At 40.1% G+C, this 16458-nt stretch overlaps 1 protein-coding gene across 1 annotated transcript in view; it reads right to left on the bottom strand.

The window, feature by feature from the left end:
- The window catches only part of cubn (cubilin (intrinsic factor-cobalamin receptor)), a 264528-nt gene that overhangs the window by 229667 nt on the left and 18403 nt on the right, over positions 1 to 16458 (bottom strand). Inside the window, 5 exon segments of the mRNA XM_052016186.1 lie at positions 2058 to 2220; positions 5531 to 5712; positions 10786 to 10972; positions 11328 to 11452; positions 13680 to 13775. Of these exon segments, the coding sequence (XP_051872146.1) occupies positions 2058 to 2220; positions 5531 to 5712; positions 10786 to 10972; positions 11328 to 11452; positions 13680 to 13775 (753 nt within the window).

Here is a 16458-nt window from a genome sequence, read left to right as displayed (position 1 = left end):
ACACCAGCCTGCTTGTTTTCTCTATCGATGGATGAGAAACAATAACTGTGTTTGCCACTGAAATCCATGTATGGAAGTTGGAAGTAATCCGGTGGAGTTCACTTTGTTGCTGACCTGTAGAAGGAAACAGGTATTTGTGTGTGGACGACCACGGTTCGGATGCTTTTCGGGGTGAGGAAGTCACTACCGAGTAAACACTGAAGTGTCGTTTGGGTTCCATCGTGGAACATTTGGATTTCGTATGTACTCTCTCTATGTTTTTCTACATCTACATCTTATCTTCAGACAACGGTGGTTGTTGAAGAAGCCCTTGCTCATGTTTCACCTTATGGCTTGCGGAACTGAACTTTAAGAACCATTCCGGAACTGGGAGTTTTGGACTTTGTCACACACACACACACGAAGAGTTTAGTTTTGGGGTTAATGTTCGAGGTTTAACATTTTTGAATTCTAACATACTAACATTTTTACTTTTATTTTACGTATTATCATAAGTAGTGATTAATAAAATAGTTTTTAACACTGAATCATGCTCAGTGTGTTTCTTTTGTTGCTGGTTTGTGACAGTAGACCAAGGTGTGACGTGCTGGTGAGGGCCACATAACTACAACAGTGTGGATAGAATAACTGGTGGAATGTTTAGGTGAGCAGGAGGTATATTTTGCAGGGAAAGTGGTATCATCCACAGTCCACATTTCCCAGAAGACCGTGATGTCTACACAATCATTCAAAATAATCTCATAGACATATAGGGCATCTCTCTCAAGTGAACATACAGTTTGGAAGAATATGCAGAGAGGGATGCTGAGAGGTGACCACTGCTGAAGCTCACAGAATCAGTACTGGATGGAGTGAGTTGGATGAAAAGGAAAGTCACTCTGGTAGGCATGTTAAATGGGTTGGCTGCAAGAGAATAAGAAGGAGCAGATGGGGTTGCTCTTCATGAAGATGCATTTTCGTTACTGAAGCTCCTATGATCAAATTTCTGGGGAACACAATTGACCACAAACTTAAGTGGATGATGGGTTAGACCTTGAATATTCTATGGTTACTAACTGCCCTGGAATACTCTGAAGCGACCTGCTTGGGTGCCAGTCAACAATACGCAATCATGACATCATCCAGGTCAAAGCAGCCTGCTTGGAGACACAAGAGACTGCAGATGCCGGAATCTGGAGCAACAAACAATCTGCTGGGGGAACTCAGTGGGTTGAACAGCATCTGTGGGAGGAAAGAGATGAGTCCTGATGCAGGGTTTTGACCTGAAATGTCAACAATTCCTTTTCTCCCATAGATGCTGCTCGACCCACTGAGTTCCTCCAGCAGATTGTTTGTTGCTGAAAGCACCCCGCTTGGTTGGCACCTATTCCTCAGGTAGTGATGCTCCTTGTTTGCAATATATGCCATCACTCTCCAACATGCAAAGCTTCCTTAATGGCACCTTCCAAACTTGGGGTCCCTACCGCTTGGAAGATCAAGCACATCAGATGCAAAAAACAAACTGCTGGAGGAACTCAGCAGATCAAGCACCATCTGTGGGGGGGAAAGGAATAGTTAATGTTTTGGGTCGAGACCCTGCAAGAGGACTGTCCTGATGCAGAGTCTTGACCCAAAATGACGACAATTCCTTTCACCCCCTTAGATGCTGCTCAACCCACTGAGTTCCTCCAGCAGTTTGTTTTTGCTCCAGATTCCAGCATCTGCAGTCTCTTGTGTCTCCAAGCACATCAAATGCTTGAGAAAATCATCAACTGCAAATTCCCCTCCAAGGCCTGTTTTGCAAAGGTATCACTATCCCTTCACTGTCACTGGATCGAAGTCCTGAATTCCCTACTTAGCAACACTCTGAGAGTACTTTTAACACACAGCAACTCAAGGATAATTAGAGGTGGACAATAACATTGCTTTAGCCAGTGACACATAATAAAGCCATTTTTTCATATTTATACAGGATAATATCCAATTTTGAAACTGTTTTATAATCCAAATAAGATCTGAGGGATAACACACAAATACTTACATCGTAACAACACATACAAAATGCTAGAGGAACTTACATGGTAACGTAATGTATGTGACATGAAACCCTTGTCCACTGATACTTTTGTCACTGTGGAAATGGATCCATGCAGTAGGGCCAGATGTCAGCAGAGGGGGAGGGCTTTCATTGCCACAGTACTTGTAAAGGATGGGATCCTGGTCCAGCAGTCCATCTCTAATCTACAGACAACATAATAAAAAATAATTAACATCTGCACTTTATTATACATATAATAAATGCATAAGATCAAATGCATAAATACTCAGTATGAAGAAAAATATCAAACCTCATGCATGTTATGCTAGACACTAAGTAAAGCAGAATGGGCTGCACTATACATTTCTACAGTAAAGAATATGATAAATTTCTAACACACAGGTGCACATACGCTCACCAACACATTCACGTGTGCACATACACACATACAGCAGGTTATGAAATAGCTTCACGTACAGATATTTGGCCTAATTTAATATGCTATTTCAATGAGTTAGCTGAACTCTGGATAGCTGGGGTGCAAATTAGTTAATAGTGCTGCTGTACAACTCCAGGGACATCATTATGATCCTGATCATGGGTGCTGTCTGTGTAGAATTTGCACATTCTCCCTGGGACCTTGTAGGTTTCTACTGGATGCTCTTGCTCCCACCTCCATCCTGAAGACTAACTTTGGTTAAAGAATTAAGATTAAGTGATTACCTTTATTGTGGATAAGTGATAAAAGAATTAAAAGGGAGTTGATAGGCATATGATAGTCTCATATGCATATGAGAGTTGATAGCAGGTGTACAGGAGGATAGAGAATAAGCCTGATGGGATTGCTCTTTTGGCAGATAGCATAGACCTGATGGACTGAAAGGCCCCTTTCTGTACCATAATAAGTAAGAAAGAAAGAAAGAGGTGGACCTAATTCCATATTGTTTGGTTCACTTACATCTATCTATCACAGTCTTGAATATATTCAGTGAGTGACTTCTACAGCTCTTTTAGGTACAGAATTTCAAAGATCCAATACTCTCTGAGTGCAGAAATTCCTTCTCATCTCTGTTCTGCATGACTGCTCCTCCTTTTGATAACCCGACCCCTGGCTCCAGACACACCAGCCAAGGGAAACACCAACTCCACATCTGCCCTGTCAAGCTCCATAAGGATTTTGTGGGTTTCAATGATAGTAAACATTGGGTCTGGGGTTTCATTTAATTGAATATGATAGGTGGCCTGTTTGTAATTCAGCACTGAATTCCAGCAGAGTATGTTGCTGGAGGCAGTGTAGGTAAAATAGATAACTCCTGAATTAATAAAGGTTGTTTGTCCAGTATTCTCACTGATATTGCAGTAAAGTTAGGAGAAGCACTTCACTCTGCCAAGTTCTAAACTCACAAGCTATTGGAAGTAGCCCACAGCTTTCAGGAGTCACTGGCCAAGTGGCATTAAAATCCTGTTACCTAAATGGAGCCACCTGCACCAACTAGATTCAGGATAGACACACAAGAGATTCTGCAGATTCAGGACAGACCAATTTTGCAAAGGAGATCTGACGCCGATTTCAGACACTCACCCCAGAAGCCTGTATTGGTGTCCTTATCAATACGAGGCTATTGCATTCTCCTACAATGGTCTAACAAGAGCTGGTCTCAAAATTTTAATGAGCCTCGTGCCAAAAACTGAGGCCACTGCTGTATTTCAATATGGGGCAGAACTAACTCACCACCTACTCAAGTACTCACTTGAAAATAGAATGATACAACCATTTTCTCCACCTCTTTAGACAAGTTCTGGCCCTGTACAGGTAGATGACAGCTTAAGGAATAACCTTAGTGCAAATAGAGTTGCCTGATGTAATACCCCATCTGCAAATGTAGAACTGTATCCAGAGGTATACTCTTGTGGGTAGAATACAATGAAATATTCCAGGACAATAAACAGAACTAGCAGTTTCAAATAGCTTTAAGAAACTGTAAGTTTCATTGTGCCAAAAAAAACTGAGCCAACAAAGCAGCAAAGTAGCTGAATAATAAAGAGGCTTTAAAATAGATTTTTCTTAACAGCAGCAATGACTCAGTATGCTATAAAACTGAAAGCTCAATAGGCTGGAAAGAGCCTCCCTTACAGTGCCCATTTTACAGCATCGTTGAGGCTTATTTTTTCAGGAACTTCATGAACCCAGTGCAATGCATGTGGATTCCCCCAGTAATGGAAACACCTCTGGGGCACTTAAAGCATGAAGTGCATATGTGTTTTTGAAATGACCATTTCCCAGTAAAGTGGCATACCAAATACAAGTACACTGTCAAACTAACTGACACATGTGTTCAACTAACTACACAAGTGCAGAGACATTTACACACAATGTACAGAGAAATAATAGCAATTCATACCATATGCAAGCATAATATACAAGCCACCCAAATAATATGCAAACTTACAAAATCAATGAACTATACTCACTTGCTTCACACATAAATAAGGGATACAATGTACAAATAAGCATTACCAAACTAAGCATTTTACAGCAAAAATAATGAATATGTGGGGGCCAAATTCCACCAGGGTGACACCTATAGATGCCCTCCAGTTCTGACCCCAACAAAGTATACAAGATCAACAGGAGAATACATAATTTGGATGAGGGCAGCAGATGTCTGCACCACAGCAGCTCCATCTCATGCATCTACAACAGGAGATATTTCAGGAAGGCAACATCTAGCAATGGGGACCCCCACTATCCAGGCCATGCCCTCTTCTCAATGCTGCCATCAGGCAGGATGTACAGGAGCCTGAAAACCCACACCTCAAGGTTCAACAACAGCTTCTTCCCCACTGTGATCAGATTCTTGAACTGACCTGAGAAACCCTAACACTATCTCAGACTATATTTCCTTTTCTCTCTCTCTATTTTGCACTAGTATCATTATGTTTATTTTGTTTATTTTTGTACACGTGCAAGTTATGTATAATTTATGTTAATTTAAGTTTATGTTAATTTGTTTGTCATGTAAGTAACGTACTGTGCTGTTGCTGCAAAAAGCTAATTTTCACGGCATTTATACCCTGTGTTTGTGTGCCTATGACAACAATAAACTTGAATCCAAAGACTGCTTTGTAATATGACCTCACTGCCAGCTTCAAGAAGTAGAAAGGAGTGATATCACCCCAGTACAAAGACATTTTCCCTCAAGTTGTTGAGAGGGATCTTCAGCTATAAAAACTGTATTAATAAGTTATGGAAAGAGAGGCTGTGATTCTTGAAAGAAAGCCTCCATTTCTCAGCTTCAGAAAAATGATACACTTCTTATGCCTTGAAGTACTGATGTTCAACTTACACCGTCCTTCCTGTCCTGCCATTGCTCCAGGAGATCTGGGTGGAATATTCGCCCCTCATAAGCTAATCCTGGAAACTAGGCCAGGCATTTTATCCATGTCCTGGTGAAATCTGTGGAATGACTGTGGAATTTTATCATTGCGAAATAGGTGTTGAATATGTTTTACCTCGAGGTAGTCAAAGCTGCAATTCTGATGGCGTTCGATGTGAAGGGGTCCGAAAGCAAAATTAATCAGTAAATTGGGGCTGACCGAAATGGTCCAGTAGCAGTCTGTGCAGGGTGTGTAGTTGCCTGGATAACCCGGTGAATTTATAGCGCCATAGGTTTCATTGAGGTGACCACCACAGGCTGAAAAAGTAAAGATGTCGAAGATACAAGCTGTAAAGTTTGTTGCACAACAGGTAGCCTAATGTACATTCTTACAGAACAGCCATCCATATACTAACAAATACTTTTACAAAAAATGTATTTATGATATTTTGTGTTATTTATCTAATAATAATCAGATAATCTGAGTGATGCTGATTAAAGATTAAACACTGGTCAAATATTATAGGCCTCCTTTGCTTCTCTTCAATTAAGTTCAGCAGATCTTCAGTGTCTGCTGAAGAGGGCAAATTGGACCTCAGTTTAATGTAATTGAAGTATTAGAGAGGAGACGCAGAGAATTTTTTCTAACTAGCATAATGTTATGATCTGGTATGAATTGTCTGAAAGAATGGTAGAAGCAAATTTAATAATAATTTTCCAAGGGGAAACAGAAAGATAGAGTCATAAAGTCATAGAATCATACAGCACGGAAACAGGCCCTTTGGACCACCATGTCCATGTCAAACATTAATTACTTATCTACACCCAATACTAATCCCAATACTTTGAATAAAATTGTATGCCAATGGAAAAGTGGGCAGAGAACTCAAGCTAATTACATGGTTACTTCAAAGTGACAACATATAATGTTAACAAACACTTGTCTGAAAGACACCAACTCCAATGATATCTACTCCAATGAAAATGCCTTTCATATGGCATTGAACTGGCAGCCTAGGCTACATGCTGAAGACTCTGTTATGGCACTCAAACCTACCAATCTGACACAGAGTGAGCGTAGAATGACTGAGAGTGGATTCTACTACTTGTCACAAGTTCAAAGTCAAAGTCGGGTTTATTGTCATAAGCACAAGTAAAAAAAATTTGGCATATTCCCTTGTTGAGCCTCACCAATTTTTATAAACGCACCATAGAAAGCATCCTATCCAGATGCATCACGGCTTGATATGGCAACTGCTCTGCCCGAGACCGCAAGAAACTGAAGAGGGTTGTGGACACAGCTCAGCAAATCACAGAAACAAGCCTCCCCTCCATGGACTCTGTCCACACTTCTCAGTGAAGCAGCCAAAATAATCAAAGACCTCACCCACCCTGGACATTCTCTCTTCTCCCCCCTCCCATCAGGCAGGAGATACCAAAGCCTGAAAGCACGTTACACCAGGCTCAAGGACAGCTTCTATCCTGCTGTTATAAGACTACTGAATGGTCCCCTAGTACAATAAGATGGAGTCTTAACCTCACAACCTTCCTTGTTATGGCTTTGCACCTTATTGTTTGGCTGCACTGCACTTTCTCTGTAACTGTAGCACCTTATTCTGCATTCTGTTATTGTTTTCCCTTGTACTACCTCAATCAGAATCAGAATCAGATTTATTATCACTGATATATGTCATGAAATTTGTTGTTTTTGTGGCTCAATGCACTGATGTAATGAAATAGTCTGTATGGATGGCAGCCAAAACAAAGTTTTTCACTGTACCTCAGTGCATATGACAATAATAAACCAATTTACCAATTTACATGTATGCCTTGGTGCAATGAAAAACTTACATGCAACAGCATCACAGGAACATAGCATCAGATAAGCAGCATTCACAAAAAAAACTTAAACATAAATTATAGACAATTTTTACAAGAAAGAACACAATTAGAACAAAAAAACAAAGTCCATTGTAGTGCAAAGTGGTCACGGTATTGTTATACTGAGGTAGTGATTAGGGTTGTGCAAGTTGGTTCAAGAACCAAATGGTTGAAGGGAAGTAGTTGTTCTTGGACCTGGTGGTGTGGGACTTCAGGCTTCTGTACCTCCTGCCTGATGGTAGCTGTGAGAACATGGCATGGCCCAGATGGTAGGGATCTTTGATGATAGATGTTGCATTCTTGAGGTAGCCCCTCATGTAGATACTACGAAGGGGAGGGATGTGCCCATGAAATATTGGGCTGTTCACTACTCTTTGCAGCTTCTTATGTTGCTGCACATTCGAATTGCCATACCAGACCATGATGCAACCAGTCAGGATACTTTCAACAGTACATCTTTAGAAGTTAGAGTGTTCAGTGACAAGCCAAATCTCCTTAACCTCGTAAGAAAGTAAAAACACTGGCACATCTTCCTTGTGATTGTACCTATGTGCTGGACCCATGACAGGTCATCTGATATGTTAATGCCCAAGAATTTAAAGCTGCTGACTCTCTCCAGTGTTGATTCATCAATGTAGACTAGTGTCTGTTTGCCCTCCTTCCCCTTCCTGAAGTCAATAATCAGCCCATTGGTTGTACTAACTTCCTGTTCCAGTTCCAAGAACTGCCATCCAGGTTCCAAAAGCAATTTCTGGGCCAAGGACGATGAATGCTCAGTTGTTAAATCAATATATTTTTCAACATTGTTTATCAAGATATGTGGGAATAGGGTGGAAATAAAATGTCAGCCGTGGTCTTACTGAATGACAGTACAAGCTTGAGGGACTGTATGGCCCATTCCTATCCTCAGATGAAAACATTAAGTCTGTGGACATAATTCACAGATTCTAATCCCAGTAGTTACACAGTAATCATGGCTACAGGCTACAATCGTTTGCTAGTGTTCCACGACATTTATATCTCTGGTGCAAGATTGGCCCCATGCAGCAGGGAAATTAGTCACAGGGACTGAGTGTTGCCTGGTACACCTCTTCCCGATCCCTGACTCCATTAAGATCTTCTCAGCCATCCTTTCAGTAATGCAGGGAAAAGAGTAGATAGAGAATGGGTTTGGTTCAAAGGAGGGGTCTCTAATAGGTGGTCAAAAGCGAAAGAACAATGATATGGGTTCACTGCACTCAACAATGAAGTGACATCTGGGGCAGCAAGCAGGTCTCCCTCACCTCAAATAGTTATCAAATTGTGGAACACTGGAACCCCAATTCAACCATGTGTTATTACACCCAGTAAGGCCACATACACCCTGATGATGGTCAAGGTGAAATTTTTTTTAAAGTTTCTTGTGGGATACCAGAAACAGTAGGAAGGCATGAGGCTCTCCATATCCTAATAGCTATGCCAGTTAGACACCACCTCTAACCTCCCACGATCTCCATCCCATTTAGGCCATTTAACTAATTCCTGGAAACAGATCACTTTGCTCTGCAGTCAACAGTCTGCAGTTACACTCTTGTCCATTGCTCTTCATATCTTTCACAAAGTGGCTCAGGAATGTGTCAGTCGAGGAATATCATAATGAGGCCTAGGGATCAGAATGACCTGGCCTTCATCAAATCTGTATTTGCCTCTAGCTTAATATAAGGAATTATATGAATCAAAGTTCATCCATTCTTCTGGAGATTGCCTACAGAGAAATGGTAGGAGGTGAACAGGCAGAGTTCATTGCTAGAAGAATGATTTTAATTGGCGAATTATAGAAGAGTTATGTATGTGTTCTTATTCTAACTACGTGTAATACCAACAATATAATGAATATCATGAAAGTACGAGACTTGGGGAATTGCTAAAACAAAACATCTTGTTCATTCCATGCTCTCCAACTAGATTGTGCTTCTGCACATACTTCATACATACATCACAGATTTTATACACCACAATTATAATTCAAGAAGTTGGTATGACAAGTAAGTTTGCGGATGACACCAAAATTGGTAGTATAGTGGACAGTGAAGAAGGTTGTCTAGGTTACAACAGGATCAAGATCAATTGGGAAAGTGGGCCAAGCAATGGCATTTGGTTCTTAACTTAAACAAGTGCGAAGTGATGCATTTTTGGTAGTTAAATCAGGGCAGGGCATACAGAGTGCCTTAGAGAGTGTTACAGAACAGAAACACACAAGGGTACAAATATGTAGTTCCTGAAACTGGTGACAGAGGTAGGCAAGGTGATGAAGAAGGCATAAGGCATGCTTGGCTTCATCAGATGGGGCAATGAGTACAAGAGTTGGGACATCGCGTTATACCTCTACAAGACATTGGTGAAACTGCGCCTGGAATATTGTGTTCCGTTGTAGTCACCATAATAAAGAAAAGATATGACTAAGCTAGAGAGAGTGTAGAAAAGATTCGCAGTGAGGTTGCTGGGACTGGAGGGCTTGAGTTACAAGGAAAGACTGGATAGGCTGGTCTTTTTTTTCCCTGAAGCGAAGGAGGCCGAGGAGTCACTTCATTGATAAGATTGATTGTCACAGTCTTTTTCCCAGGGTAGGGAGGGCATAGGTTTATGGGGAAAGTTTTAAAGGAGATCTGAGAGGCAAGTTTTTCACACAGAGGGTGGAGGGTATATGCTAGAAGAAGAGGTAGAGGCAGGTACAATTACAACATTTAAAAGGCATTTGGACAGGTACATGGATTGGAAAGGTTTAGAAGGATTTGGACCAAATTCAGGCAAATGGGACTTACCCAAGAAGATACCTTGATCAGCATGGACAAGTTGGGAAAAAGGGCCTGTTTCCATGCTGTATAACTCTATAACTTCATGACTGTATGATTAGCTTAATCAACGTTAGCTTTCTTATTAGGATCCATTGATGGTATGACAGAAACTTCACTAATTGTGGAGATATACCCCTGTCCCCATTATCCTTCTGGTCCCTAATGGCCAGTTACAGTGAGAGGTTCTGCACAATAAAGAACAATGCAGCCTTCCCACAATGTTTCTAAAAAAAAATTACACCATTAAAAAAAATTAAAAATTGCAGCCAGAAAATCTAATCTGCAAGGTGGCACAGTGGCACAAGAGGTAGTAACTGCAGCCTCACAACTCCACAGATGTGTTGGTTGCCTGGCTACTGTAAATTAATCCCAGTGTGGGTAGGCGGTAGGTGGTAGTAGGAAAATCAGGAGGGAGTTGCTGGGGTGGAGTTGATGGGCTATTAGAGAGACTAAATTACCAGGAAATAAGTAAGAGTGTGTGATTAATGGAGTTACTCTGAGAGTTGCATAGACTTGATGGACCAAATGGCCTCCTTCTATATCGTATGAAAATATGAGAAAATAGCACTAATGGCTGAAAGTTATGTTTTTATGAAATTTGTCATAATCAGTTAAAAGGCAATTATTCATCTGGGTTCCCTCCATTCATACAGTAATCAGACTTTTATCATTTTACCTTGTTGTGGCATCAGACACTCTGGTCCTGTCCAGTTTTGGGTGCAAGTACAAGTGTAACTATTGATGCCATCAGTACAGCTTCCTCCATTCTTGCATGGGTTACTGGCACACTCATTAATGTTCTGACTACAATGGATGCCAGTCCATCCTGGACTGCAAATGCATATATAACTTGAAAATATGGCCTGCAAAATGCAAAAGTTTAGCACAAGGAAATGCTTTCTTTGAACCAAGCGTCCACTCCACATTCTGACTTCATAATGTTTATGGCAAGAACTGGAAATCAACATTACAGACAACTTTTGCTGCATTTCTGCATACATTACAGCCTCACAGGAGGAAATACAAGAACATTTCTTCATTACATATAATGTCAGAAAAATTACCCTCTTTGGGCAATGACATATACTAAAAAATGTTTTATTACTGTCTACGATATATGCTTCATTCAAAAATGTAAATCAACTAATAAAGTTTTCTCTGCAATTTTGCTAAAGAAGATATTGACAAACAATACCTCTGTGCATAATCAGAACTTACAAAACATTGTCCATTCACACATGGATTGCTGTGTTGGCAAACATCAATGAGAGGAATGCAGCCATTGATTCCATAGCCATTTCCAAAATAATCAGCTGGACAAGTGCAATTAGGAAAGATAGTACCTGAGATGAATAAAAAAACAAGGGAATGTCAGCGTTCTTTTTCAATTTGATACTGTTCTTAATTTAGTAAGGCAAGGATTGATCAGCATTCTCTGACAGTCTTTGTTTCTCAATGGAATATAACATTATCAAGAATTATGAAATATATCTTTAAATGAGTGCCATTGCACATCTACTATCTTACTGTTAAATCTAGTTTCCCAGTCCATTTTTGCCTATTGTATTTTTACCTTGGTTATTACTTTTACTTAAATTTAAGACTGCTTCAGGCCTAAGTGTCCCACACTCAAAACTAAATATGAAATTCCATCATGTATGATCACTTCTTCCCATGAGAAAAAGTGAGATCAACATGAGTGTTTACAGGGTAGGGTTACAGGGAATGAATCTTTGATATTTAAATGTCAGTATGTATTGGAAAAATGTTGGCAGAGGCAGAAATGTAGTGTTAAATATTTATTGTGAATCTAAACGGACATAAAATGTCATAATTCTGAAAGTTTGAACTAACAGTTTGCCTTTCAAAAGACTTAGTTTTAACCACTCCAGGGTCCAGTCATTATTATCCAAGATGGGATTCTTGATGTGAAGAGTGAGGTGATATGGGGGAGGGCTAGAGGGTTAGGATACCTTCAAATGAAACAGCGAGTAGATTGTCTTAAAATTTGATCGAAATAATTTTCTTGCACTGAGAAGACCAGAAATGCTACTCTTTACATATGGAATAATCTTGAAATTGACTCAGGCACAACATAATAGGTTATTTTGAAAATAAAAGATTCAATAAAAGAACAAGCAAAATGTGTTGATATCTTGGACCACGAAAGAACATTTAACCATATTTAATAATATTTTGATAATTGTACATTGAATTGTAAGTTGTGCAACTGCAAATTGTAAGTGTAATTAAACAGTAATAACTGGGATGGGTAAAATTGGATAAGAAAAAGTCATTGGGATATAAGGTTGAAACAGAAAAAAATATTCTACCAAATTTAAAGTGAATATGGAGGATTTGGAACCAATCAAAAATGGTTAATGAAAGACATGTGAGTGCACTCTTAAGCAAAAAATTATCTGGCCACCACTCACTACTATCAATCTATTATCAGCAAAATGAAAATCAGTAAAGAATCATTAATTAATAGCTGCATCTTGGAAATATTTATGCCCTTGCTTATACTGAACAATAAAGAACTGCCATTCATAGCCATCCACTACAAGAGACACTGGAACTAGAAATAAACAAAGATTTCAAGCACCGTCGACACACTAATAACCAACCCCCTGTTGTCCGTCATCCTTTTAATGATACATTGAAAGGCTAAAAATAGCTTGTTTATGGTATCATGTGCAACATTATACTGGGATATGCTGTGCACAAGACAATCATCCTACAGATAAGCTGGGTGAAGACACACTGAAGGACTCAGCCATCTTCAGTTACTTGCAAACATTACACAATGATATGATTAATGTAGCTCATGAAAGTAAGAACACATTTTAGTAATGGGACTGATGTATGGTCCATAAAGAAACTGACTAATGATTGAATCATTCCTCTCAGGGTTTATGGAATTATTTCCCGTCAGATGGACTAAAATTTAAAAAGGATATAGGATTTCAATTTCTAAGATTTTGGTTGATAATAATGATTGATTTCTCGTGTCTTTGGATGGACGATCACATTATATCAAGATTGACTAAACTAAAATGAGACCAAGATAAGAAATGAGACAAAAAACTTGCACAGTACCTATCAAAGAAGCCATCGTTAGAAAGGAATTCAGTACCCTTATCTATCATGTTTTAGGAAATACTAGGAGTTCAAGTTGTACAGCAAAGATTAGTGAGGGCTTGTATAACTAAAGAGTAATCATTTAGTACTAAATGTACTGAGTTGTTTGGTGTACATACTTGCCTGTGTGATCATAGTGAGTTCGTGAGTTAGGTGGCTTTATTATCTTATGCATCAAGATACTGGTCAATGCTTAAATGTTTGTATCTCCAATATTAAATAGAAAGGGTGGCATTGCTACAACATTCAATAATAGAATTCGAACACTTGCAGAACCCAGCACTGATTTGGAATTCACTGGTACAAATAAGCTTTCACGAAGTACCTTTCATACCATGAAAATGATTCAACCTAATTCCAGTTATTTGGTTTTGCTATGCTTTCTAGATGTCAACAGTGCATTCTCTAATGACACAATTGGCATTGTACCTGGATTGTAAGAACATGATGCAAAGTGATGACATCCTCCATTGTTCACTGAGCATACATCAATCTGAGTGCAGTTTTTTCCATCGCCCTGATAACCTACAATTGAAATAAACCATATAGTGCAAAGGATGTTATTTAAGAACAAGTATACACACACGTGCTAGGATGTGGTCATCACTGGCAAGGTCAGTCATTACTGTAGATCTGGAAGTTCAAAATATAGCACCCATCACCAGCAGCAGAAATGTCGTAACGCTTTACAGCGCCAGCGACCCAGGTTCAATTCCAGCTGCTGTCTGTAAGGAGTTTGTATGTTCTCCCTGTGTCTGCGTGGGTTTCCTCCAGGTGCTCTGGTTTCCTCCCACATTCCAAAGACGTATGGGTTAGGAAGTTGTGGGCATGCTATGCCGGCGCTGGAAGCATGGTGACACTTGCAGGCTGCCCCCAGAACACTCTACACAAAAAGATGCATTTCACTGTATGTTTCGATGTACATGTGACTAATAAAGAAATCTTATCTTATCTTACACCACCATGATCTGTAACCTCACGGCTCAACACATCCCTCACTCTGCATTACAATCTCATCAGAGGATTAACTTTGTTTCAATAAGGAGTGCATTAGGAATACCAAAAAATGAATGCTGTTCTGATGAAACTGCCACACAGAATTACATGCAAACTAAACAGCATGCACAGACAGTGCTAAACAATCTCACACTGAACAATTCAGACAAAAGCTGTACAGTCCTTTCACATCAAGTTGTGGATGGTGGTAGACAATTAACGAGCTAATGGGAGGATGGGGCCTTAAGAATATTATCATTCTCAACAAGGGTAAGGGGTGTGTGTGTGTGTGTGTGTGTGTGTGTGTGTGTGTGTGTGTGTGTGTGTGTGTGTGTGTGTGTGTGTGTGTGTGTGTGTGTGTGTGTGTGTGTGTGTTTTAAGGGCAAGGCTGCAACTACATTCAGCCAGAAGTGCCAATGGATGATCCACCTCAGTTTACTCCTGAAATCCTCTCCACCACTGAAGTCAGTCTCAGTCAATTCAATTCACTCGATATGTTATCAAGAAAGAGCTGAAGCACTGAATACAGCAAAGGCCATGGGGATCAAACATCTTTCTAGCTGCAATACAGAAGACCTTTGTTACAGAAGTAGCTACACCCCAACCAAGCTAGTCCAGTACAGTTACAACAATGGCATCCATCTGACAACATGGAAAGTTGCCCAGAGATATCCCATTCATAAAAACAGGACATATCCAATCCATCTAATTATCATCTAATCAGTCCACCCTCAATCACCATCAAAGTGATAGATGGTGTCATTGACAATTCTATCCAGCACCACTTATCCCCTAAAAACTTGCTTGCCAATGCCTGATTTCCTCCAGGACCACTTGGCTCCAGAACTTTTCTTAGCCTTGGGCCAAAGAGCTGTTTTCCAGAGGTGAAAGTGATTAAACTTGATACCAAGGCAGCATTTGACTGAGCATGGCATCAAGGAGCCTTGGAGAAAATGAAGTCAATGGACATTAAGGGGCAAACACACAGATGGCTAGAGTAATATCTTGCACAAGGAAAGATAGATGTGGTTATTAGAGGTTAATCACTGCAGTCCTAGGACATCTCTGCAGAAGCTCTTCAGGGCTGTATCCTGGCTCAATCAGCTTCAACTGGTTAATCAATGACTCTCCATCCCTAATAAGGTCAGGAATGGGAATATTTGCTGATAATTGCACAATGTTCAATTTCATTCTCAGCTTCTCTGCAAATGAAGTACCTGATGTAGCAAGACAAAGAAAATATTCAGGCATATGCCTCAAAGTCCAAGTAACATTCATGCCACAAGAGTGGCAGACAATAATTATACCCAGCAAGAGAGAGTCTAGGCATGTCCCCTTTACATTCAAAGGCATTACTCTAAGCAGGCTGTGCACCATCAACATCCTGGGGATTACTGTTGACCAGAAACTCAACTGGACCAGACTCATAAACAGTGAGACTACAAGAAATGATCTGATGCTGGGCATCCTCTGCTGAGTCACTTACCTCCTTTCCATCATCTAATGGCACAAATTAGGAGTATGATCTCCACTTGGCTGAATGAATGCAACACCAACAACGTGACACCATCCATGGCAAAGCAATCCATTTGATTAGTACCTTACTCACCACTCTGTGCACCAATGCACAGTAGCTACAGTGTGTACCATCTACAAACTGCACTGAAGTTACTTGCCTAGGGTGTGATATTCTGACACTGCCTCCCAAATCTATAATCTCTATCGTCAAGAAGTACAAGAGTTTCAGGTGCGAAGGAACACCATATCTGCATGTTCCTTCCAAGCTGCACACAATCCTGACTTGGAAATATATTGCTATTCTTTTATTGTTGCAGGATTTAAATCCTTAATTTCCCTCGTCAACAGCAATATTAAAAGTACATTCAATAGAAGGACTGCACTGGTTCATGAAGGCAGCTCTTCACCATCTTCTCAGTGGCAATTATGAACGGGCAATGCCCAGGTCCTGAAAAATTCATTTGACAAAAAAGGTGTTAGTAAGCTACCTTTTTCAACCACGGACATCATTCAGGTTAAGGTGTAACCACAGTGCTATTGGGGAAGGAATTCCAGGATTTATAACCCAGCAAATATGAAGGAACAGCAATATATTTCCAATTCAGGGCAAAGTGCAGCTTAGAAAGGAACTTGGAGAAGGTGATGCTTCCATGTGCCTTTGTCCTTTTTCTGCTTGGTAGCATGATCATAGATT

The sequence above is a fragment of the Pristis pectinata genome, chromosome 5, assembly GCF_009764475.1.
Source record: "Pristis pectinata isolate sPriPec2 chromosome 5, sPriPec2.1.pri, whole genome shotgun sequence".
NCBI classification, from domain to species: domain Eukaryota; kingdom Metazoa; phylum Chordata; class Chondrichthyes; order Rhinopristiformes; family Pristidae; genus Pristis; species Pristis pectinata.
This window is presented reverse-complemented; position numbering and strand designations above follow the sequence as displayed.